Source organism: Harpia harpyja, chromosome 4 (genome assembly GCF_026419915.1).
Source record: "Harpia harpyja isolate bHarHar1 chromosome 4, bHarHar1 primary haplotype, whole genome shotgun sequence".
Classification (NCBI taxonomy): Eukaryota; Metazoa; Chordata; class Aves; order Accipitriformes; family Accipitridae; genus Harpia; species Harpia harpyja.
Genome location: NC_068943.1, coordinates 80364560 through 80386277, shown reverse-complemented (window position 1 = coordinate 80386277; position 21718 = coordinate 80364560). Strand labels below are relative to the sequence as shown.

Genomic DNA, 21718 nt, shown 5'->3' with positions numbered 1-21718 from the left:
CCTGGTAAAAACAGGGCAAGAGCATCACAACATGGTGGCACAGAACTCATACATTCTCATCAACTGTGCAGACTTTGATACTGTCCACAAAGCATTTCTAGAGCAATTTGGCTTCCAGGGCTGCATCTCTGCCATGACCTTTCACTGGTTCCAATGGGGCTCTGAGCGGAAAGCCCCTCTCAGAGGGACAAATTTGTAGCCAGTTCAGGTGAATGTAGGACCCATGGATTGAAGACATATCCATGGAAATCCCTGCTGTTAGGCTGAGACTCTGGCTCCCTTACGCTGCCCACTCTGACACAACGAACCCTCCCTAGAGAAGTTGTGAAATCTCTCCAGGAGCCGTGGACAATCAAGGGGTCTCATCACTGCCCAAAGCAAGTGGTTGGTCTCCCAGGATCCCAGCGGGGTGCCCCCAGCTCTTTTCTCCTATGCATATGAATTTGCAAACCTGGAGGGAGATTTTCAACTGAGACACATCCCCATCTTGGCTCCTCTTGGGCCCTAGGAAGTCTCCTGCCACTGTCTCTCCTCAGCACTGTCAGAGCCTGATAAGCTCCCCTAGAGCTGCAGGATCTGGAGTCCCTGCTGAAGGTGAGTCACTGCTGCGGTGATGCTCCTAAGGCCCACTGAAGCCATTGTTTACTTTCTGGCTGACTGTCCCCTCCGGGCTTGCATTGCTGAGATGCCTTTTCATCTTCCATTTGGTTGTCCCTGAGAAAACAAACTCCTCTACCCCAGCTTGTCTGGCTGCAGCAAATCTGTAGATGCCAAGTTAGGGGACAGAGCTACTCTGGTCAGGTACAAGTACTTCAGGACAAAGGGCAAACCAAGAGATTACAGAGTTTACAGAGAAAGTTGACTTGTGCTTGTGCTGCTGGGTAAGTCACACACACTGAATATTTTTGCTGCATAGTCCTCCTGGCATTCATCACGCTGTGAAGATGATACATGACAGTGATATTCATGATTACTGCTCTGCCATATGCTGCACCAACACACAAGCCTGGCCAGCATCATGGTCAGCATTTTCTTAGAAAACTTGCTTTGCATTGGTATGTCCTCTTACACATCCCCACTCCATCTGAAGTGAATTCCTATTGCAGCTAAACAGGTTTTCTCAGTAGTGAGACAGGCAAGGGATGGGAGGGTGGATGGCATCTGATTTAGAACCCAGGTAGTTTTTCTGCAAAGAAAACAGCACTTTTTAATTTTCTCCCTCTAAATGAGATTTTGGGAACCATTTGCTGTAGAGCTGAAAACATTCTCTTCTACATCATTCTGCCTCTACTTCTATCCTCCCTGGACAGTATATGTTCACAGCTCACATCTCCTCAATGCAATAGCCCTTTCTTGGAACTGACTTCAAATGAGGAGACTCATATGGAAGTGAGCAAAAGGAACTGACCTTCAATCCTCTGATTTCCCTGAGGGGAAGAAGATACACTAGAGGGTTTCCCACTGTTTTAGTTAGAAGTTACTAAACAAGGTTTTCTGGCATTAGGTCCTGCCCTGCCTAATTTAATTCCAGGAGGTAGCTGAAGACTTATCAATGCTCTCTGGTAGCAGCAACTGCAGAATCATCTTAAGGCTCAAGAGTCAGTGTGTTTATAGAATCATAACAGTAGATCAGGATAACAGTGTAGGCTTCTTTTGAAAGGAAATACAACAGACATTTACAAGCACAGAGAGGCTTGCCTCTTCCTGTCCTTTTATCTGCAAAAATACATAAACTCTTAAACTGTTTCCAGGAGCCTGAGATGGACTAAATCTGTCAAAGGATTGAGATGTCTCCCTGCATACATGATCTTGCAGTGGCGTATTTCTCACCTGCACTAATGCAGATCATAAACCAACTCTGACCATTACATAAACCCAAGGGTTTACACACAGGAATGACCCTTTTTATCCTCATTTCCAGAATGTTCCCCACTCAGGGAATGATTGACATGTGTCTTGGATGCCTGTCCTGAGCTGTCTCTTGGGCTGCAGAATCTAAAGCGGTCATTGCTGATACAAGGATGGGCTATGCTACCTTCTCAAAGTGACTGGGAGAACTGACAGGAAACCGTCTCTTCACAGTCACAGGTCACTCGGTGACAGAGCACACATGACTTCTGCAAAACTCACCCTGAGCAGCAATGCATCTTGCCTTGCCTTCTCCTTTCTTGTTTCCACATTTGATCTTCACCTCTTCTTTTTTTCCTGAAGAAAAGGCAAGCAGAAGGGAAAGCAGCTCCTCGCTTGCTGACAGTCTGTCCCAACAAGCCTTGAAGTGCTGAATACTATGTGCTGCTCTCCAACCATGGGGATAGTGAAAAGACCCTCCCAAATTCAGGGGTACGTGTTGTGAATTTCAAGAGATGTCATTAACATGGCCAGTCTCTTTGGCAAGGAAGCTGAGCCATGTGTGTCTGTTCCCTTCTTAGACTGATTAGCACCTGCCCCCAGAGCAGACCCTGCCCCATGGAGGAAGATCTCTCCAGTGGGGGGCATGTTTATGTTGATGTAGTTCTCCAGCAGAACACATTTTCCTGACTCGCTTTTGAGCTTTTGTTTGCAAGGGGCTGGAAGATGTGTGTGGAGAAAGTTGGCAGTGTCTTTGCTACCAAGCCAACTGCCAATTAGGGCTCTGGGAGGTTGCTGCATCATCATGCTCAGGAATGTTCTGAAGCAGTTTAGCAGCTCCCCTTCCTCAGCTGCAACCCTCTATGCAGTCTGCTGGTGACAGCACTGCTGTGGAGAGCTTCCAGATTCCGCTTAAAGAATGATTGGCCACAACCCCCTGCCTCTCTCCTTGCCCTTAGTGTCTCCCCAGAAACTTTCCCCAGGAAACCCACAGCATAGATGGAATTAGGAGGATGAAGTGCACTGTGAGCCTGTTCACCTCATTCTCACTCCTGCTATTCTGTGGGAACATTTTCTACGTGAGCCTTTCCCCCCAAGCACAGCAGCATTCAGAGCAAGAGGAATTCCCTTTCCTCCTCTCCTCAAGACCTTGTGGGGCTGCTGCCCTCCCAGGGCCTTCCACAGCGCAGGCTCCTCAACCAAGCTTGGGAGTAGCCACACACCCCTTCTGCAGCACGGGCACTGAGGCCAAGAGGGAATTTCTGGGCAGCGGCTCAACAAAGCTGGGACTGGTGGCCAGGGGCTCTGGAGGAGTGATGGAAGCCTTCCACACCTGCAAGTGACAGTGCCTGAAGGGGGCCCACTGCACTGTGTCCCACCCTCCCCTCCTTTGGGAATGGTGAAGGCTTTCCATGTGCCCCATGCACCCCTAACTTCCCCAGAGGAACATCCTTCCTCCTGACTGCATGTATCTGGAGTGTCCACAGAGGGATGGACCACACAGTGATGGTTAACAATCATTGTGTTAAGAAACACTGCACAACAATACCCCAAACCCCCTCCCAGAACCACCCCTGAGCAACATCTCTCTCTTTGGGCATCTTGGGACAGCATCTGCAGGGGAAAGGATGACACAGAGGCATGGACTGGGATGCAGCAGAACTTTAATGAGTCAAAAGAGGGATATGAGGTTGATCTGAGTGGAGGCCTCAGTGCACGGCGCACCAGGGGCATAAAGGAGTCTGCACCCCATGGCTGCGGCGGAAATCCTTCCAGGTGTCCATGTGCCTGCCCCACAGAGGGAGAAGGACCAACAGCTCTTCTCTAGGATGGCTTTGTGGTGCTCACAGCCCAGGGGAGCACAAGAGAACAAGGAGACGGGAGGGAAAGGAGAGAGCGGAAGAGGGGAAAGGCAGGCAAGGGCTGTGCTTTCTCAGAGCTGAGGCTGGCCCTGTCCTTGTGGAAGGGGTGCTGGGGTTGCTCAGCCTCTCTGCAAGCAACAAGCCAATGCTCCGTCCCCAGTGCGGTACCACCTCCTGGGTCCCTGGTGGCCTTGCCTAGGGCCATTGCCAGCAGCTTTAGCAGGGGAGGCACCTCCTGCCGCAGTAGCGGCTGCCAAAGCCGGAGAGGGCAAAGCCCCCGGAGGAGATGGGCACTCCCTCAGAGCTGAGGATGCTGCCAACGGCAGCGGAGGTGGAGGAGCCCACGGCGGTGTTCTGTGGGAAGGAGCTGAGGATGGGGCCGGGCAGGGTCACCACCACAGCAGGGGGCTCGATGACGACGGTGGAGTCCTGGCACTGCCTGACACAGGGCTCATTGCAGCTGTTGGCCAGCGGGGTCGGGCCGCAGGGCTGGCAGGGCAGGCACTGGTTGTAGCAGGACATGTCTTGGGTCCGGAGGTGCACCTGGGAGAGAGGGCAGGGTGAGGCAGAGCATGAGGGTTGGGTGAGGAGCAGCCTGTCACCCCGCCATGAGGGAGGCAAGGCACATGCTGGGTGGGGAGTTGAATGCTGCTCAGAGGACTGAAAGGAAGAGAAAGGTCTTCAGACTCACCTGATCCTCAAGGAGAAAGAGGTGAAAGAAGTGGATGAAAGACTGGTTATTTGCTCTGGCTTTTATACTGCTCCAGCACCGCCCCAGGTGCGCAGTCATGCTATATACAGGCAGTAATTTTCCAACAGACTCTCTAATTGAAGACATCCCAGCCAATGGCACAGGCTCTTTTCATTTTCCACAGTTCAATGCTTTCATATTGTGATTTATGCCATGGCCATTTCCCTTTGAGTCTCCTTTCAAGTGCTGAGGTGAGACACCCAAGGGTTTTCAGGTCAGGAATGCATCATGATGGGCTGTAGACATGACCCAGTTGCTGGACAGAGGTCCAGTGGAGGCAAGTACAATGGCCTGAGCTTTTCCTGTAGGGTTGTTTGTCACCCTGTTCAAAATAAGGGGTCCAGCATGCTCTGGTGGTCACTGGTCTACTTTCTGGTGAGTGAGCTGCTCGGCTCATTTTGAATCTCCTCCTCCTGATGCTCTTGCTTTTGGGACAAATCTGCCAGACTGTTTTGCTATTTCCTCTCTCTGAGCAATCACTTGGGGTCTCCAGCCAATGCCTTCAGCATATTAGGGTTATTTCTCTGTCCAATCTAAGTGCAAACAACATCTGTATAACTTCACATATATGCATGCGTGCATATATATGTTTTCCAACTTGTGTGTCCGTATTCATTCTTGTATCAAAAGAATTTGTTTTCCCTAAAATCTGGGCATATATGCATGCTTAAATATCTGTATGCACACAGGTGTGCATGAGTACCTATTTGTGTGTCCCTGCATATGTCTCCTCCTCACGAGGAGATGGGCTGGTCATGGCAGGGGCACTCTCCGCTCCTCTGTACATGAGCACCACAGAGCAGCAGGTTCCACAGGCCAAAAGGAGCCCAGTGGCAGCTGAACAGCAATGGCATGGACCTGGTGGAGACCTGCCCTGGGCACTGGCACTGAAACACAACCCCTGTCTCCTGAGCTGTCCTTTTCATGCTCCTCCAAAGCTTACACTCTGCAACTGCAGATTTCAAAGCCTAGCGAGGACAGTTTCACACCAGTTTGGAAACACAGTTTAATTCAGTGTATCAACATTCAAAGTGTCTTAGCATGACTGTCAGTCACACTCCCTGCCTCTCCAGGTCAGGATACATCTTCTCCCAGTGTTAAGGAGTTCAGAACAATGGGGTTAGCTTTATGTACAGGGAGAAAAGCCAGGAAATCCTGCCCACCTCATGAAGGGCACTCCTGAGTGAATGTGCTTCTGTTGCAGTGTTAACAGTGTCTGGGATGGGACATAGGCCCCTTCGTGTCCAAGTTAAAGCCATGGGCACCTCTGCAGCTAATTGATGTGACACTGAGTCAGGCAGGGTCTGAGACCTTGAGTCACTACCAAACACAAGGACAGATGACCTTGTGTCACTGTGCTTTGAGACGAAGGACAGACCATCTAGGCTGCAAAGGGAGAGCCAAACAGCTGATAACTCATTTGGTCTTCAGCCACACAGAGCTTTTATGTCCCACACTGAAATCCTATTCTGCCAGGAACTGCCTGGGAGGGAAAGATTGTCTGATTCATGGCAACATTCCCCAAACGCTGCTGCTATCCTACAAGGAGTGTCAGGGGAAAAACTCTTTCCCTCAGAGACTGTTGGCGGTGAAGGAAGGGCACTGCAGGAGAGGGGGAAATGCTCTCCCTATTGAGAACTGCTTCTGCAAGAAACTTCTTTGCGTTTCACTTTGGGCTTTTCCTCTCAATAACCTTCTTCCTCTCTTCCAACCAGGCTTTCCATATCTCTAATCACTGCACCGTGGTGCTTGCTGGTGGGGAATGAGGCGTGCAATAGCAGAGACAAATTCTCTACCTGTGACTGAATCCCCTCTTGCCCCATTCTTCCATGCCCCCTGAACACCTCTGGGCATATTTCTGCCCATACCACCTTCACCTCGACACGGGTAAGAAGCATTGGCTTTCGGCTGCTGAGAGGCTCCAAGAGGCAGGCTCTCACTCTGCTGATTCCATTCCAAAGACATTTTATCCAGTCCCTGAGATATGGAAGTGGGAATCCTGTCACTTCTGGGTGCTACAGCCACTTACATGTCCCAGGCTGTGTTGCACACCTAGAGAGAGACCAGAGAGGAGAGGAGGCCAAGAAAGGGGGGAAATTTCTCATCAAACCAAGCAGTATAAGGAGAAAGAGAGCTGAAACCAGGAGCATAGCCCACCAGCCTCAGGAGTGACAACCACTGACTGTCAGAATGAGCTGGGACAGAGGGAGAGAGGACAGAGCAAGTCCTTGCGCATGAGAACCTGTGGGTATACAGCTGAGGACTGGAACACTTGGAGGACCTGGGACCCTTCCTGAAAAAAGAGTTGCAAATGAGCCCACCGAGGTACCCCAAGCTGGTGTCCCCTGCCTGCATGGGACCTCTTCAGCACTTGAGTTGTGTCCTCAGCTCTGTTGTGTTCCTGCCCTGGAAGTCCTTGGGCCTCTTATTCCACCATTTGGCAAGAGCTTCTCTGGCAAAAAGGGCATTTCAGAAATGAGGAAATGAAAAGAAGGCAATAAAGGAAACCAAATTAAAAGCTGTGTGATTAGGAAGGGTATTCTCCATTTAAGATGAGTCTCTTGGAAAATAACTGCCTGCGCAGAGACAGCCTCAGAGCATGGGGTGGTGCAAAAACAGTATAAAAGTAAACCCAAGCCTTGTTCTCTCATCCACTTCTCTCGCCTTGCTCTCCTCGGGAACCAGGTAAGTCTGCAGCCCTTTTGGCTTCTTATCCTTCCCCAGGCTGAGGTCTCACATCAATGGACACCTCAGCCGATGCCTGCTCCATCACGCCACAGCAGGACTTGAAGGTCCTTGTCATAAAAGTAGGAAGAAGGCAGAAGGTGTGGCATGGACAGACATTTGGTCTTGGCTGAGGTGTCTCCTGAACTATGGGCTAGGTGGGGACCTCCCTGGGTTTGGCTGCTCTTGGCAGGGCACTTTTGGTCTGAGGGGAAGAAGCCCATGGGTCTCCCTACAGAAGCTCCAGCTCCTTGCCCAGCATGTGCCTTGGCTCTGTCATGGTGGGGTGACAGGATTCTCCTCACCCAACCCTCATGCTCTGCCTCACCCTTCCCTCTCTCCCAGGTGCACCTCCAGACCCAAGACATGTCCTGCTACAACCAGTGCCTGCCCTGCCAGCCCTGTGGCCCGACCCCGCTGGCCAACAGCTGCAATGAGCCCTGTGTCAGGCAGTGCCAGGACTCCACCGTCGTCATCGAGCCCCCTGCTGTGGTGGTGACCCTGCCCGGCCCCATCCTCAGCTCCTTCCCACAGAACACCGCCGTGGGCTCCTCCACCTCCGCTGCCGTTGGCAGCATCCTCAGCTCTGAGGGAGTGCCCATCTCCTCCGGGGGCTTTGGCCTCTCCGGCTTTGGCAGCCGCTACTGCGGCAGGAGGTGCCTCCCCTGCTAAAGCTGCTGGCAATGGCCCTGTCAAGGCCACCAGGGACCCAGGAGATGGTACCGCACTGGGGACGGAGCATCGGCTTGTTGCTTGCAGAGAGGCAGAGCAACCCCAGCACCCCTTGCAAAAGGACGGGGCCAGCCTCAGCTCTGAGAAAGCACAGCCCTTGCCTGCCTTTCCCCTCTTCCGCTCTCTCCTTTCCCTTCTGTCTCCTTGTTCTCTTGTGCTCCCCTGGACTGTGAGCACCACAAAGCCATCCTAGAGAAGAGCTGTTGGTCCTTCTCCCTCTGTGGGGCAGGCACATGGACACCTGGAAGGATTTCCGCCGCAGCCATGGGGTGCAGACTCCTTTATGCCCCTGGTATGCCCTGCACTGAGGCCTCTACGCAGATCGATCTCGTATATCTCTTTTGACTCATTAAAGTTCTGCTGCATCCCAGTCCATGCCTCTGTGTCATCCTTTTCCCCTGCAGATGCTGTCCCGAGATCATGGAATCATAGAATCATTTAGGTTGGAAAAGACCTTCATGATCATCGAGTCCAGCCATCATCCATGCCCACTAAACCATGTTCTGGAATACCTCGTCTACGCGCTTTTTGAATATCTCCAGGGATGGTGACTCAACCACTTCCCTGGGCAGCCTATTCCAATGTCTGACAACCCTCTCAGTAAAGAAATTTTTCCTAATATCCAATGTAAATCTCCCTTGCCACAATTTGAGGCCATTTCCTCTCATCCTATCTCCAGCCAGCTGACAGAAGAGACCAGCACCCACCTCACTACAACCTCCCTTCAGGTAGTTGTAGGGAGCTATAAGGTCTCCCCTCAGCCTCCTCTTCTCCAGACTAAACAGCCCCAGCTCCCTCAGCTGCTCCTCATAAGACTTATGCTCCAGGCCCCTCACTAACTCGGTTGCCCTTCTCTGGACATGCTCCAGCACCTCAATGTCTTTCCTGTAGTGAGGGACCCAAAACTGAACACAGTACTTGAGGTGCGGCCTCACCAGTGCCGAATACACAGGGATGATCACTGCCCTAGTCCTGCTGGCCACACTATTTCTGATAGAGGCCAGAATGCTGTTGGCCTTCTTGGCCGCCTGGGCACACTGTTGGCTCATATTCAGCCGGCTGTCGACCAGCACCCCCAGGTCTTTCTCTGCCGGGCAGCTTTCCAGCCACTCTTCCCCAAGCCTGTAGCGCTGCATGGGGTTGCTGTGACCCAAGTGCAGGACCAGGCACTTGGCCTTGTTGAACTTCATACAATTGGCCTCGGCCCATCGATCCAGCCTGTCCAGATCTCTCTGTAGAGCCTTCCTACCCTCAAGCAGATCGACCCTGCCTCCCAACTTGGTGTCATCTGCAAACTTGCTGAGGGTGCACTCAATCCCCTCATCCAAATAATTGATAAAGATATTAAACAGAATGGGGCCCAACACCAAGCCCTGGGGAACACCACTTGTGACCTGCCGTCAACTGGATTTCACCCCATTCACCATAACCCTCTGGGCTCGTCCATCCAGCCAGTTTTTCACCCAGTGAAGAGTACACTTGTCCAAGCCATGAGACGCCAGCTTCTCAAGGAGTATGCCATGAGAGACAGTATCAAAGGCCTTGCTAAAGTCAAGGTAGATAACATCCACAGCCTTTCCCTCATCCACTAGGCGGGTCGCCTGGTCATAGAAGGAGATCAGGTTGGTCAAGCAGGACCTGCCTTTCGTAAACCCATGCTGACTGGGCCTGATCCCCTGCTTGTCCTGGACTTACCGTGTGAGTGCTCTCAAGACAAACCGTTCCATAATCTTCCCCAGTACTGAGGTCAGGCTGACAGGCCAGTAGTTCCCCGGATCCTCCCTCCGACCCTTCTTGTAAATGGGAGTCACACTGGCAAGCCTCCAGTCCTCTGGGACCTCCCCTGTTGACCAGGATCGCTGATAGATGATAGAAAGTGGCTTGGCAAGGACCTCCGCCGGTTCCCTCAGTGCTCTTGGATGGATGCCATCTGGTCCCATAGATTTGTGAGTGTCCAGATGGCGTAGTATGTCACTAACTATTTCCTCCTGGATTAAGGGGGGTACATTCTGCTCTTCATCCTCGCCTTCCAGCTCAGGGGGCGGAGTACCCTGAGGATAACTGGTCTCCCTATTAAAGACTGAGGCAAAGAAGGCATTAAGTACCTTGGCCTTTTCCTCATCTCTGGTGGCTACATTCCCTTCTGTATCCATTAAAGGATAGATATTCTCCTTGGGATTCTTTTTACTGTTAACTTATTTGTAAAAACATTTTTTGTTGTTCCCTACAATAGTGGCCAGATTTAGTTCTAGCTGAGCTTTTGCCTTTCTAATTTCCTCTCTGTATGATCTAACAAGAACCCTGTACTCCTTCCAAGTTGCCTGCTCTTTCTTCCAGAGATGATAAACTCTCCTTTTTTTCTTGCAAAAGCTCCCTGTTCAGCCAGGCCAGTCGTTTTCCTCAGGGGTTTGACTTGCAGCATGTGGGAATAGCCTGGTCCTGAGCCATTAAGGTTTCCTTCTTAAAGAACGTCCATCCATCCTGGACCCCTTTGCCCTTCAGGACCATCTCCCAAGGGACTCTCTCAACCAGTGCCTCGAAGAGGCCAAAGTTTGCCCTCCGGAAGTCCATAGCGGTGGTTTTGCTAACCCCCTTCCTTGCCTCACCAAGAATTGAGAATTCTATCATTTCACAGTCGCTAAGCCCAAGACAGCCTCCGACCATCACACCTCCCACCAGTCCTTCCCTGTTTGTAAACAGTAGATCTAGCAAGGCTCCTCCCCTGGTTGGCTCACCTACCAGCAGTGTCAGGAAGTTATCTTCCACGCACTCCAGAAACCTCCTAGATTGTTTACTCACTGCTGTGTTGTATTTCCAGCCGGTGTCTGAAGAGTTGAAGTCCCCCACGAGAACAAGGACGCACGATTCTGAGATGCCCAAAGAGAGAACTGTTGCTCAGGGGTGGTTCTGGGAGGGGGTTTTGGGGGATGGTTATGCAGTTGTTATTAATAAGTTAAGTGAAAGACTGTCTTTCCAAAGTAGCTGTTCTTCGGAGACTGGCTGGGCATCAGTCTGCTGGTGCTAGGTGGTGGGTGATTGCCTTTGCATCACTTGTTTTTTTTCTCTTTTTTTCCCTTCCCCACTTAAACTGTCCTGATCTTGACCCCAAGGTTTTTTTGGAGTCTTTCTCTTCCAATTCTTGCCCCATCCCACTCGGACAGCAGACGGAGAAAACAGCTGGTGAGTGCTTAGTGCTGGTTGAGGTCAACAGACCACACAGGCCCATAGGCAGCGCATGTCCTGCTTGCCCTGCTCCTTTGCTGTCTGTGCCCAGGGCTTCCTGGGAAAGTTTCTGGAGACAGGGAGGCAGGGAGAGACTCAGGGCAGGAGGAGAGGCAGCGGGTGTGGGCTGAGCGTCTGGAAGGGCTGTCTGGGAGCTCTCCAAAGCGGCGCGGTGACCAGCAGCAGAGGCTGCAGAAAGACTTGCAGCTGAGAAAGGGGAGCTGCTGAACTGCTGCAGGACACAGCTGGGCAAGATGATACATGTCCACCCAGAGCCCTGATCGGCAGCTAAACTTGGTAGCAAGCAGCCCTGTCTCTCCACACGTGCTTCTACCCCTGGCAAGTAGCAGCCCAAAAGCGGGGCCAGGGGAAGGTGCTCTTGTAGTAACGCCATCAAAACGGGTGCGACTCCCAGCACTGTTCCCGGACACCAAGGACTGTCACCAACAACCTGGGCTATATGAGCAGCAGCATAGCCAGGAGATCGATGGGAGCGACAAGCCCACTCTGCTCAGCACTCACCTGACGGCGTGTAGAAAGCTGTGTTGAGTTTTGGGCTGCAATGCAAGGAAGACCTTGAGCAAGTGGCGTGAGTTCAGCGGAGGGTGGCCAGGATGGTGAGAGGGCTTGAGCACTTGGCTGGGGAGGAGAGGCTGAGGGTGCAGGGCTTGCTGAGCGTGGAGAAGAGAATGCTTTGGTGGGAGCCCTAAAATCATCTTTGGAGTAGCTGTGGTCACTAGACTGCATCGGGTCATCCTATCCAGCCCCAGATAGGCAGGGAAGTTCAGAAAGCAGAGGGTCAACCTGAGCCTGACTAAGCGTCTTCAGTGCAAGCCTGTGTTGATAATCACGGCACAAGCATCCCCAACAAGCCCCTCCCAGAACCACCCCCGAGGAACATCTCTCTCCCTGGGCATCTTGAGACAGCATGTGGAGAGGAAAGGATGAGACGAAGGCATGGGCTGGGATGCAGCAGAACTTTAATGAGTCAAAAGAGGGAGACGGGGTCGGTCTGGGTGGAGGTCCCAGTACACAGAGCACCAGGGGCATATAAAACTCTGCACCCCATGGCTGTGGTGGAGATCCTTCCAGGTGTCCATGTGCCTGCCCCACAGAGGGAGAAGGACCAACAGCTCTTCTCTAGGCTGCCTTTGTGGTGCTCACAGCCCAGGGGAGCACAAGAGAACAAGGAGACAGGAGGGAAAGGAGAGAGCGGAAGAGGGGAAAGGCAGGCAAGGGCTGTGCTTTCTCAGAGCTGAGGCTGGCCCCGTCCTTTTGCAAGGGGTGCTGGGGTTGCTCCGCCTCTCTGCAAGCAACAAGCCGATGCTCCGTCCCCAGTGCGGTACCATCTCCTGGGTCCCTGGTGGCCTTGCCTAGGGCCATCGCCAGCAGCTTTAGCAGGGGAGGCATGTCCTGCCGCAGTAGCGGCTGCCAAAGCCGGAGAGGCCAAAGCCCCCGGAGGAGATGGGCACTCCCTCAGAGCTGAGGATGCTGCCAACGGCAGCGGAGGTGGAGGAGCCCACGGCGGTGTTCTGTGGGAAGGAGCTGAGGATGGGGCCGGGCAGGGTCACCACCACGGGGGAGGGCTGGATGACGACGGTGGAGTCCTGGCACTGCCTGACACAGGGCTCATTGCAGCTGTTGGCCAGCGGGGTCGGGCCGCAGGGCTGGCAGGGCAGGCACTGGTTGTAGCAGGACATGTCTTGGGTCCGGAGGTGCACCTGGGAGAGAGGGCAGGGGGGAGCAGAGCACAGGGGCTGGGTGAGGAGAAGCCTGTAGGCCCACCACAAGGAAGAAAAGCCACAAGCTGGAGGTGAGAGCTGGAGGCTGTGTAGGGAGGCCCGCTGTCCTCACCATCCCCTCAGCCCAAAAGAGCCCTCAGAAGAGCAAATATGCCCAGGGAGATCCCCTCCTAGCCCATAGCTCAGGAGACAACTCAGCCAAGCCCAACCTCTTTCCATGCACACCTAATACCTCCATCCTTCTCTCATGACAACGAGCTCCATGACCCAGCAAGGACAAAAGGCAGTTTTGTGCTGAGAAATCCCGTAGCAGGAAGAGGAGGAGGAAGAAGAAAAGAAGGAAGAGAAAGAGCTTCAGACTCACCTTGTTCCCAAGGAGATGGAGGCAAGAGGAGTGGATGAGAGAGTGAGGAGAAGGGCCCACTTTTATACTGCTCCTGCACTGCCCCAGGCCCACAGTCACTGCATGCGCGCAGTAATTTTCCAACAGACTCACCTCCAAAGCAAAATATCCTACCTAATTGCACAGGTGGTGGTTTTGTTTCCGTCAACGCTGCCATTTCATTTCCTCATTTCAGACATACCCATGAGGCCACAGAGGCTCCCGTCATGTACCAGGATGAGAGGCCCAAGGATTTCCTAGGCAGGAACACATCAGTACAGGCAGAAGATGCACCAGCAAGTGCAGGAGGGGTCTGTGTAGGCAAGAGACGTCGGTGTGGGGAAATTTGGTGAGGTTGTTTTCAACTCACATTACAGGAATGTACAGATATCCTCCTGCCAAAACAGTCCATCCTGGGTACCCAAAGGCTCCTGTCCCTGATGCTGTGACACATCCTTCTCCCTTAATCCTTTACAGGTTTATTTTACAAAGTCATCCCCATACGTTACGGTCTATGGGTGTCTCTGATCAGTGCCTTCAGCGGGCACGAAGAAGGAAAACTTTGGCCTTCTGAACACCATGATTACTCAACAAGCTTGGTGGAGTCGGATCTGTCCTCACTACCAAAGGGGTGTGTTGGGGCTCAGGACAGCGCCTCGTTCCTCCCAATCTGCACCATGCACTTTGGTCACACGCTTTGGACCCTGACCTGCAGGAGACACAAAGGCCTGGCCACTTTTCCAAAACACACTAACCATCCTGCGACCACCCCCGAGCTGTGGGAGCGCTGGCAAGAAGGTCATGCTGAGGGCTATGGCCCTTGGGTCTCCCTGGCGCTGCGTACTTGGGTACAAGCCCAGCGCTCGGACATGGTTTTCCCGGGGCAGGGATGGAACCGCCCTGGCTGCAGGGGAGTTCAGCCCTGCATGGGACACGGCCCGCAGACAGCACGCGCTCCTGGCTTGGCCTCACGCCAAGAGGCTGACACATGGCCAACCCAAAATTAGAGCGTGACTTGCCATGGGTAGGGAGAGTCTATCCCAGGAAGCTTGGCTACTGAAGGCATTCCCTTGCCCTCCTGGGGCGCGCCCCAGCTGCCTCCGTGTCTGCAGGGCAGGGAAGTGCATCACCTCCTTGATGTAGTCTGAGAGCTGGTTTTGCACCCAGGGCCCTTCTGAGCACATCCCCTCCCTGAGCATCCCCAGGCGTGTAGCACTGTGGGGTCCTGCCAGCCCTCGCTCGCTGGGGAACTGGGGGAAGTTTCCCTACATCTCCAGCAGTGCTGGGTTGTGCTGCAAGCTGAGGAGGCCTGTGGGGCATGGGAAAGGCGGCATGCTGAAGCACTAATGCCATGAGAGGATGAGTCCCAGCCGCTGGGGACGTGTTTTCGGCAACCCTTTCTTTCCCTCCATGGAGCGTTCCGGAGAGCTCCTCACCACAGCCCAGTCTCTTTGGCCAGGAAGATGAGGCCTGTCCGTCCACCCTCCATGCCTCTCCCCAAGGCTGACCCTGCCCCCGCCGGCAGATCTGCCCAGAGGAGGGTCAAGGGCTCTAAGATCGTAGCACAGTTCAGTCCCCCGTCCGTCCTTAAGCAAGAGGTTCTTCCCTTCCCGGTGCAGGACTTGCCATCTGACCTTCTTGAATGCCATGAGGCTCCTGTGGCCCAGTCCTCCAGCTGCTCTACGTCTCCCCTTACAGCACTGCTGCCCTGGAGCACGTCACCTGGCTTGTATGGGTTGACTTTTCTCAGGCAGTCCTTGATTTGAAGCCCACCCACTGCTGGGAGGGCCCCGCCTCCTTCCTTCAACTCTTTCAGAGGGCACATCGGCCCGGGAGAACTTGCACGTAAAGAGTGAGAGAGAGAAGGCATGGACTGCCCCCAGACTGCTCTCTGTCCACTCGGAGGAAATCAGCCGCCCCAGTCAGCAGTGGGCCCGCTTCTTCCTCCGTCACTCTTCGGCTACTCTTGCAGGGGTCGATCTTGCTCTTGATGCTTGCTGCCTGTTGCTCTTCGTGCCCCTCGCAAGACTCAAGGCACGCTGAGCTTTGACTTTCCTAACAGCATCCCAACGTGCCTAGGAATTATTTCCAAACTCCTCCTTTGCACCTCGTCCCTCCTTACAACTCCAGGATGCTGCCTTTTGACGCTGGTGCTCTGCCTTGAGTACCCCACTTAGCCAAAGCTGGTCTGCTGAGACATCTGTTTGTTTCCCTGTGCACTGGGCTGGACCATTCTTGCGCTTGGACCATGAGGCGCCTAAGGCGCTGCCAGCTTTTCGGAGCTCTTTTGTGCTTCACAGCTGCCTCCGCGGCATCCGACCTACCAGCTGCCTGACTAGGCCAAAGTCAGCGTGCCTGAAGGCCAGGGGCCATACTCTGCTACTCGCTTTCCTCCCTGCCGTCAGGTCGTGAACTCCACTGTTTCGCAGGTGTGACAACCACGCCTGCCCTTGATTCCAATGTTCCCAACCAGTTCTTCCCTCTGAGGGGCAGCTGTGCAGCACCCGTCTTTTGCCCATGACAGCATCGCAGGATCCCTGAGGTTGGAAGGGACCTCTGGAGATCGCCTAGTCCAACCGCCCCTGCTCAAAGCACGGTCAGCCTTTGGAGGATGCTCAGGGCCAAGTCCTGTCAAGCTCTGCATACCTACAGGGATGGAGAAGCCACAACCTGTCCGTGGCAACCCCATCCAGTACGTGACCACCCTCACACGAACAAAGTCTTTTCTTAGGTTTTTGTGGGATTTCCCGTCGTTCAATGTGTGCCTATCACCTCTTGCCCCTTCACCGCATAGGACTCAGGACAGTCTGACTCTATGTTCTTGACTCTCTCCCAGCAGCTCTTTTACGCATTGCTAAGAGGCGTGCCGCGGGGCCTTCGCTCCTCCAGGGTGAACAACCCCACCTCTCACAGCCCCTCCTGCCTCAGGGGCTCCAGTTGCTTTGTGGGCTCCGTGACGCTTTGCGGGACTCGCGCCAGTACGGCCGTGTGTTTTGGGGTTGTGTGGCAGGGTTTTGGTAGCGGGGGAGGGGCTGCAGGGTCGGCTCCCGTGAGAAGCTCCTAGAAGATTCCCCGGCTCCAAGGTGGACCCGCCTCTGACCAAGGCCGACCCAATCAGTGATGGCGGTAGCGCCTCTGGGATAACACACTTAAGAAGGGGAACCTACAGTGGGGGAGGAGATTGGAATGTGAGAGAAACCCCTGTGCAGATACCGAGGTCAGTGAAGAAGGAGGTGCGCCCTGCGGCCCGTGGTGAGACGGCAGGCTGTCCCCCTGCAGCCCGTGGAGGTGAGCGGGGAAGCAGATGCCCACTTGCAGCCCGTGGAGGACCCCACGCCGGAGCAGTCGGATGCCCCCGAAGATGGCCGTGACGCCATGGGAAAGCCCGCGCTGCAGCAGTCTGTGACTGAAGATCGGTCCGCGGAAAGGACCCATGGCCGAGAAGTTCGTGAAGGACTGCAGCCCGTGGAAGGACTCACGCTGGAGAAGTTTGGGAAGCACTCTCTCCCGTGGGAGGGACCCCACGCTGGAGCAGGGGAAGAGTGCGAGGAGTCCTCCCCCCGCGGAGGAAGGACCGGCAGAGACAAATGTGTGGCGAACTGACTGCAACGCCCATTCCCCGTCCCCCTGCGCCGCTGGGGGAGGACGTAGAGAAAACCGGGAGTGGAGCTGAGCCGGGAAGGAGGGAGGGGTGGGGGGGAGATGTTCTAAGGTTTGGGTTGACTTCTCAGTACCCTTGTTTTGGTTTGATTTGTAGTAAATTCAATTGATTTTGTCTTCCCCAAGTTGAGCCTGTCTTTTGCCCGTGACCATAAGCGGCGAGTGATCCCTCCCTCTCCTTGTCTCGACCCACGAGCTTTTCTTTGTATTTTCTCCTCATCCCACCGGGGCCGCGGCAGGCGAGGAGCAAGCGAGCGGCTTCGTGGTGCTTTGATACCGGCTGAGCTTAAACCACGACACCGTGCATCTCTCATACTGGGAGCCACGAACTCGACACTCTTTGCGGCAGTTGTGGTCTCAGCACTGTCGAGCAGAGGAGAGGGATCACCTTCCATGACCTGATGGCAAACCCCTTCCTCATGCAGCCCAGGATGCTTTCAAATGCCATTTCCGCAAGGGTGCAGGCCTGCCTCATGGTGTCCACCGGGACCCACATCCTCCCCGGCAAAGCTGTTTGGCAGCCCATCGGCCCCAGGCTGTAGCAGTGCAGGAGGTTCTTCCTCCCCCACTGCAGGACTTTGCCTAAAGGGGGTTAAACGTTATTGGCCCCAGGCTGGGCCCCTGCAGTGCACCAGGAGTGAGCGTCTGCCAGCTGGACTTGGTGCTGCTCATCACAACCCTTGGAGACCAGCAGCCATGCCAGATTGCAATGCCCTGCACTGCCCTCTTCCCCAGCCTGTGTTTCGTTAGCTGGTCTGTCAGGATCGTGCCCTGGTTTTGGCTGGAATAAAGTTAATTTTCTTCCTGGCAGCTGGTATAGTGCTGTGGTTTGCATTTAGGATGAGAATAATGTTGATAACGCACTGATGTCTCAGTCGTTGCTAAGCAGCGCTTATGCTAAGTATGCTGCTGACCTACCTGGAAGAAGACTTTCTTGTTGCCCTCCACGTGCTTTGCCTGGTTCAACGCCAGGTGGGCTTTGATTTTGCTAGCACCAGCCCCGCATACGCAGACAGCCTGGCAAATGTGCTCCCCAGAGCAAAGGGCATCGAGAGGAAGACAGCTGAAACCTTTGGCACGGCCTGGCTGCCTGGAGATGCCACAGCTAGTGACCGCTGGAGCGAGCCGAGAGAGAGGGAGGAGAGAGAAGCACGTGGCACGTCCTTGAAAAGAGCAGCCTTTGGGTGCTCTGCTGATGTGTGCAGCGGCAGGCAGAGCCGGGCCTCTTCCTGCCAAGGGAGTTGCAAACAGTCGCGCTTCACTGCCCCAAGCCAACATCCCCTGCCTGCACAGGACCCCTCCAGCACGTGGGAGCCATCTTCTGCCCAAACCGACGCAGCCCTGCCTGGGATATCCTTGGGAGTCTCATGAGGGCACATGAAAGGAGCCTGCATGGCAGACCAAGCAAGTCAGAAATGAGGAAATGAAATGGCAGCGTTGACGGAAACAAAAACACCACCTGTGCCATTAGGTAGGATATTTTGCTGTGGAGGTGAGTCTGTTGGGAAATTACTGCCCGCGTGCAGTGACTGTGGGCCTGGGGCGGTGCAGGAGCGGTATAAAAGTGGGCCCTTCTCCTCACTCTCTCATCCACTCCTCTCGCCTCCATCTCCTTGGGAACAAGGTGAGTACGAAGGCCTAACTCCTACTCCGCATCCTCCTCCAGGATTTCTCAGCACACACCCTATCTTATGCTGGGTCGTGGGGCTACTTAATCGTGGGAGAGGGAAGGGGGCTGAAAGTGTGGCATGGTGAGAGGCTGGGGCTTGGCTGAGGTGAGCTATGGGCTCTTGTCTCCAGCTCGTGGCTTGTCTCCCTCATGGGGGGGTGACAGGCTGCTCCTCACCCCTCTTCCCTGCTCTGCTCCCCCCTGCCCTCTCTCCCAGGTGCACCTCCGGACCCAAGACATGTCCTGCTACAACCAGTGCCTGCCCTGCCAGCCCTGCGGCCCGACCCCGCTGGCCAACAGCTGCAATGAGCCCTGCGTCAGGCAGTGCCAGGACTCCACCGTCGTCATCCAGCCCTCCCCCGTGGTGGTGACCCTGCCCGGCCCCATCCTCAGCTCCTTCCCACAGAGCACCGCCGTGGGATCCTCCACCTCCGCTGCTGTTGGCAGCATCCTCAGCTCTGAGGGAGTGCCCATCTCCTCCGGGGGCTTTGGCCTCTCCGGCTTTGGCAGCCGCTACTGCGGCAGGAGGTGCCTCCCCTGCTAAAGCTGCTGGTGATGGCCCTGGGCAAGGCCACCAGGGACCCAGGAGATGGTACCGCACTGGGGACGGAGCATCGGCTTGTTGCTTGCAGAGAGGCGGAGCAACCCCAGCACCCCTTGCAAAAGGACGGGGCCAGCCTCAGCTCTGAGAAAGCACAGCCCTTGCCTGCCTTTCCCCTCTTCCGCTCTCTCCTTTCCCTCCCGTCTCCCTGTTCTCTTGTGCTCCCCTGGGCTGTGAGCACCACAAAGGCAGCCTAGAGAAGAGCTGTTGGTCCTTCTCCCTCTGTGGGGCAGGCACATGGACACCTGGAAGGATCTCCACCACAGCCATGGGGTGCAGAGTTTTATATGCCCCTGGTGCTCTGTGTACTGGGACCTCCACCCAGACCGACCCCTTCTACCTCTTTTGACTCATTAAAGTTCTGCTGCATCCCAGCCCATGCCTCGTTGTCATCTTTTCCCCTGAAAAATCTCTCCCAAGATGCCCAGGGAGAGAGATGTTGCTCGGGGGTGCTTCTGGGAAGGGGTTCTTGAGTATGGTTGTGCAGTGACACAGGCTTGCATTGAGTATGCATAGTCATGCACCGGTTCACCCTCCTCTCCCTTTGGGAATGGTGAAGGCTCCCCATGTGCCTAATGCACCCCAAGCTTCCCCAGGGCAACGCTCTCCTCACCATTGCTGCTTCAGTGTTCACAGAGGGAAGGACCATGCAGAGCTGGTTAAAAACCTTTCTTGTGGTGGGTTAACATTGTCTTGCCCGCAGATTGGTGAGGATACAGTTTTTATCTTATTGATCACATCCATGGGGATGTGACAACATCCACCCTGCCATTTTACTCCCAAGAACTGCATCTCCTGTGCAGGTCCTTTGACCTTGCTTCTTTTCATGCCCAATCCACCTTTCAGAAGAATTGGAATTGTTCTTTTGCCCTTCTCAAACACTTCTTCTTTACTGCCCCACATGATGGGGCAACCAAACTGACAGCCTTCTTGCACAGCTCCTCCTTAGCAGCTGTCTTCCCCCTCACTTTGCATACACATGCTTCCAGCTTAAAGGTGGACTCACCACCCCACTTCCTCAGTCCTCTCCCGGTCATGCAGGAGGAACCACAGAGGGCCACGCAGCATGGTCTTGGGGGTCCCTTTCCCACTGACCGTGGTGGGAGAGACCTGGCTCCATGGGGCACCCCTCAAAGCTGAGGTGCTGGCCTGTGGGGACAAGAAGGGAGAGAGATTTTCTTCAAAATTTCAGAGGTGGGAAGATGCTCTCTCCACAGTTGCTGTATCCAGATCCGGGCAATATGTTGCTGCCAAGCTGTTAGAATATGACACTGGTGCATTCTGGACAAACTTTCTCACATGGCTCATATACACAGGGCATTATCTAGACATTTGGAGACCTTGTTGTCATCGAGGTCACCGTAGATGACTTCCAGCACCGCTAATTCTCTCAGGTACTCGATGCCTTCCTAAGCAGGAGTCCACCTTCCTTGCTAAATCACAAGATCTTCCTTGATGTCCTGGTTTCAGCTGGGATAGAGTTAATTGTCTTCCTAGTAGCTAGTATAGTGCTATGGTTTGGGTTCAGTATGAGAAGAATGTTGATAACACACTGATGTTTGCAGTTGTTGCTAAGTAATGTTTAGACTAAGTCAAGGATTTTTCAGCTTCTCATGCCCAGCCAGCAAGAAGGCTGGAGGGGCACAAGAAGTTGGGAGGGGACACAGCCAGGACAGCTGATCCAAACTGGCTAACAGGGTATTCCATACCATGTGACGTCACGTCTAGTATATAAACTGGGGGGAGTGGGGCTGGGGGGATCTCCGCTGGGAAATTAACTGGGCGTCGGTCGGCGGGTGGTGAGCAATTGCATTGTGCATCACTTGTAGATTCCAATCCTATTATTATTATTATTACTATTATTATTATTATCATTATTATTATTATTATTTTCATTTTATTACTGTTATTATTACCATTATTAGTTTCTTGCTTTCTGTCCTCTTAAACTGTTCTTATCTCAACCCACGAGTTTTACTTATTTATTTCTGATTCTCTCCCCATCCCACTGCGGGGAGTGGGGAGTAGGCGACTGGTTGCCTGGTGCTTAGTTGCTGGCTGGGGTTAAACCACGACACTTGAACAGATATCTTGCCCTCACACTTGACAGGAGACACCTCCAGAGACTGCAGTTCATTGCCTCTTTTCCAATTCCACTGTCAACTCCCCAGTCCCTAGAGAGGGATCTCATCTGCTGAGCTTCCTTACCTTCCATGTCCTGACTGTTGGCCCCACTCTCCCAGCTTTGGAGTTGCCAGGCAGTAATCCACTCACCTGGCAGGTGCCTGTAATCTTTACACATCTCTCAAAGTTCTCTCAAGGTCGGGGACCAGGTACTTTCCATCTCTTGAGTGATTGCATGATTCCTCTCACTTCTTCCTCCATTTCTTTGCTGAAGGACTGGCTTCCCAGTCAGACTCTGCCTCCTCCCCACTCCCTTACTAATCAATGATATGGACCCATTCACCTCCTTGTCCACTATTTCTTTTTCACTACTGGAGCGATTACTGTAGGTGGTGTTTGCG

General features: G+C 53.9%; 3 protein-coding genes across 3 annotated transcripts; 1 reads left to right on the top strand and 2 right to left on the bottom strand.

Moving 5' to 3' along the window:
- Positions 1–3926: 3926 nt before the first annotated feature.
- LOC128141273 (feather beta keratin-like) lies at positions 3927–4256 on the bottom strand. The gene has a single exon (XM_052785871.1). It carries the CDS (start codon positions 4230–4232, stop codon positions 3927–3929), a length of 306 nt encoding a protein of 101 aa, XP_052641831.1. The 5' UTR covers positions 4233–4256.
- Positions 4257–7116: 2860 nt separating this feature from the next.
- Positions 7117–7857, top strand: LOC128141272 (feather beta keratin-like). Its single transcript, XM_052785870.1, has 2 exons — positions 7117–7146; positions 7531–7857. The coding sequence occupies exon 2, from the start codon at positions 7552–7554 to the stop codon at positions 7855–7857; it is 306 nt and encodes a 101-aa protein (XP_052641830.1). The 5' UTR covers positions 7117–7146; positions 7531–7551.
- A 4676-nt stretch (positions 7858–12533) lies between these two features.
- Positions 12534–13492, bottom strand: LOC128141249 (feather keratin 1-like). Its single transcript, XM_052785847.1, has 3 exons — positions 13466–13492; positions 13246–13398; positions 12534–12860 (listed from the first exon to the last, which is right to left on the bottom strand). The coding sequence occupies exons 1-3, from the start codon at positions 13490–13492 to the stop codon at positions 12534–12536; spliced, it is 507 nt and encodes a 168-aa protein (XP_052641807.1).
- Between the last annotated feature and the right edge of the window lie 8226 nt (positions 13493–21718).

What these genes read in the sequence shown, in the direction of transcription:
- LOC128141273 (XM_052785871.1), bottom strand. Translation starts at nt 4,232, where the DNA reads ATGTCCTGCTACAACCAGTGCCTGCCCTGCCAGCCCTGCGGCCCGACC.
- LOC128141272 (XM_052785870.1), top strand. Translation starts at nt 7,552, where the DNA reads ATGTCCTGCTACAACCAGTGCCTGCCCTGCCAGCCCTGTGGCCCGACC.
- LOC128141249 (XM_052785847.1), bottom strand. Translation starts at nt 13,492, where the DNA reads ATGACGGGAGCCTCTGTGGCCTCATGG. An exon ending in GAGCCTCTGTGGCCTCATGG is followed by an intron (nt 13,399 to 13,465) that starts GTATGTCTGAAA and finishes CTGTGCAATTAG; the next exon opens with GTAGGATATTTTGCTTTGGA. An exon ending in TCCATCTCCTTGGGAACAAG is followed by an intron (nt 12,861 to 13,245) that starts GTGAGTCTGAAG and finishes CCTCTCTCCCAG; the next exon opens with GTGCACCTCCGGACCCAAGA.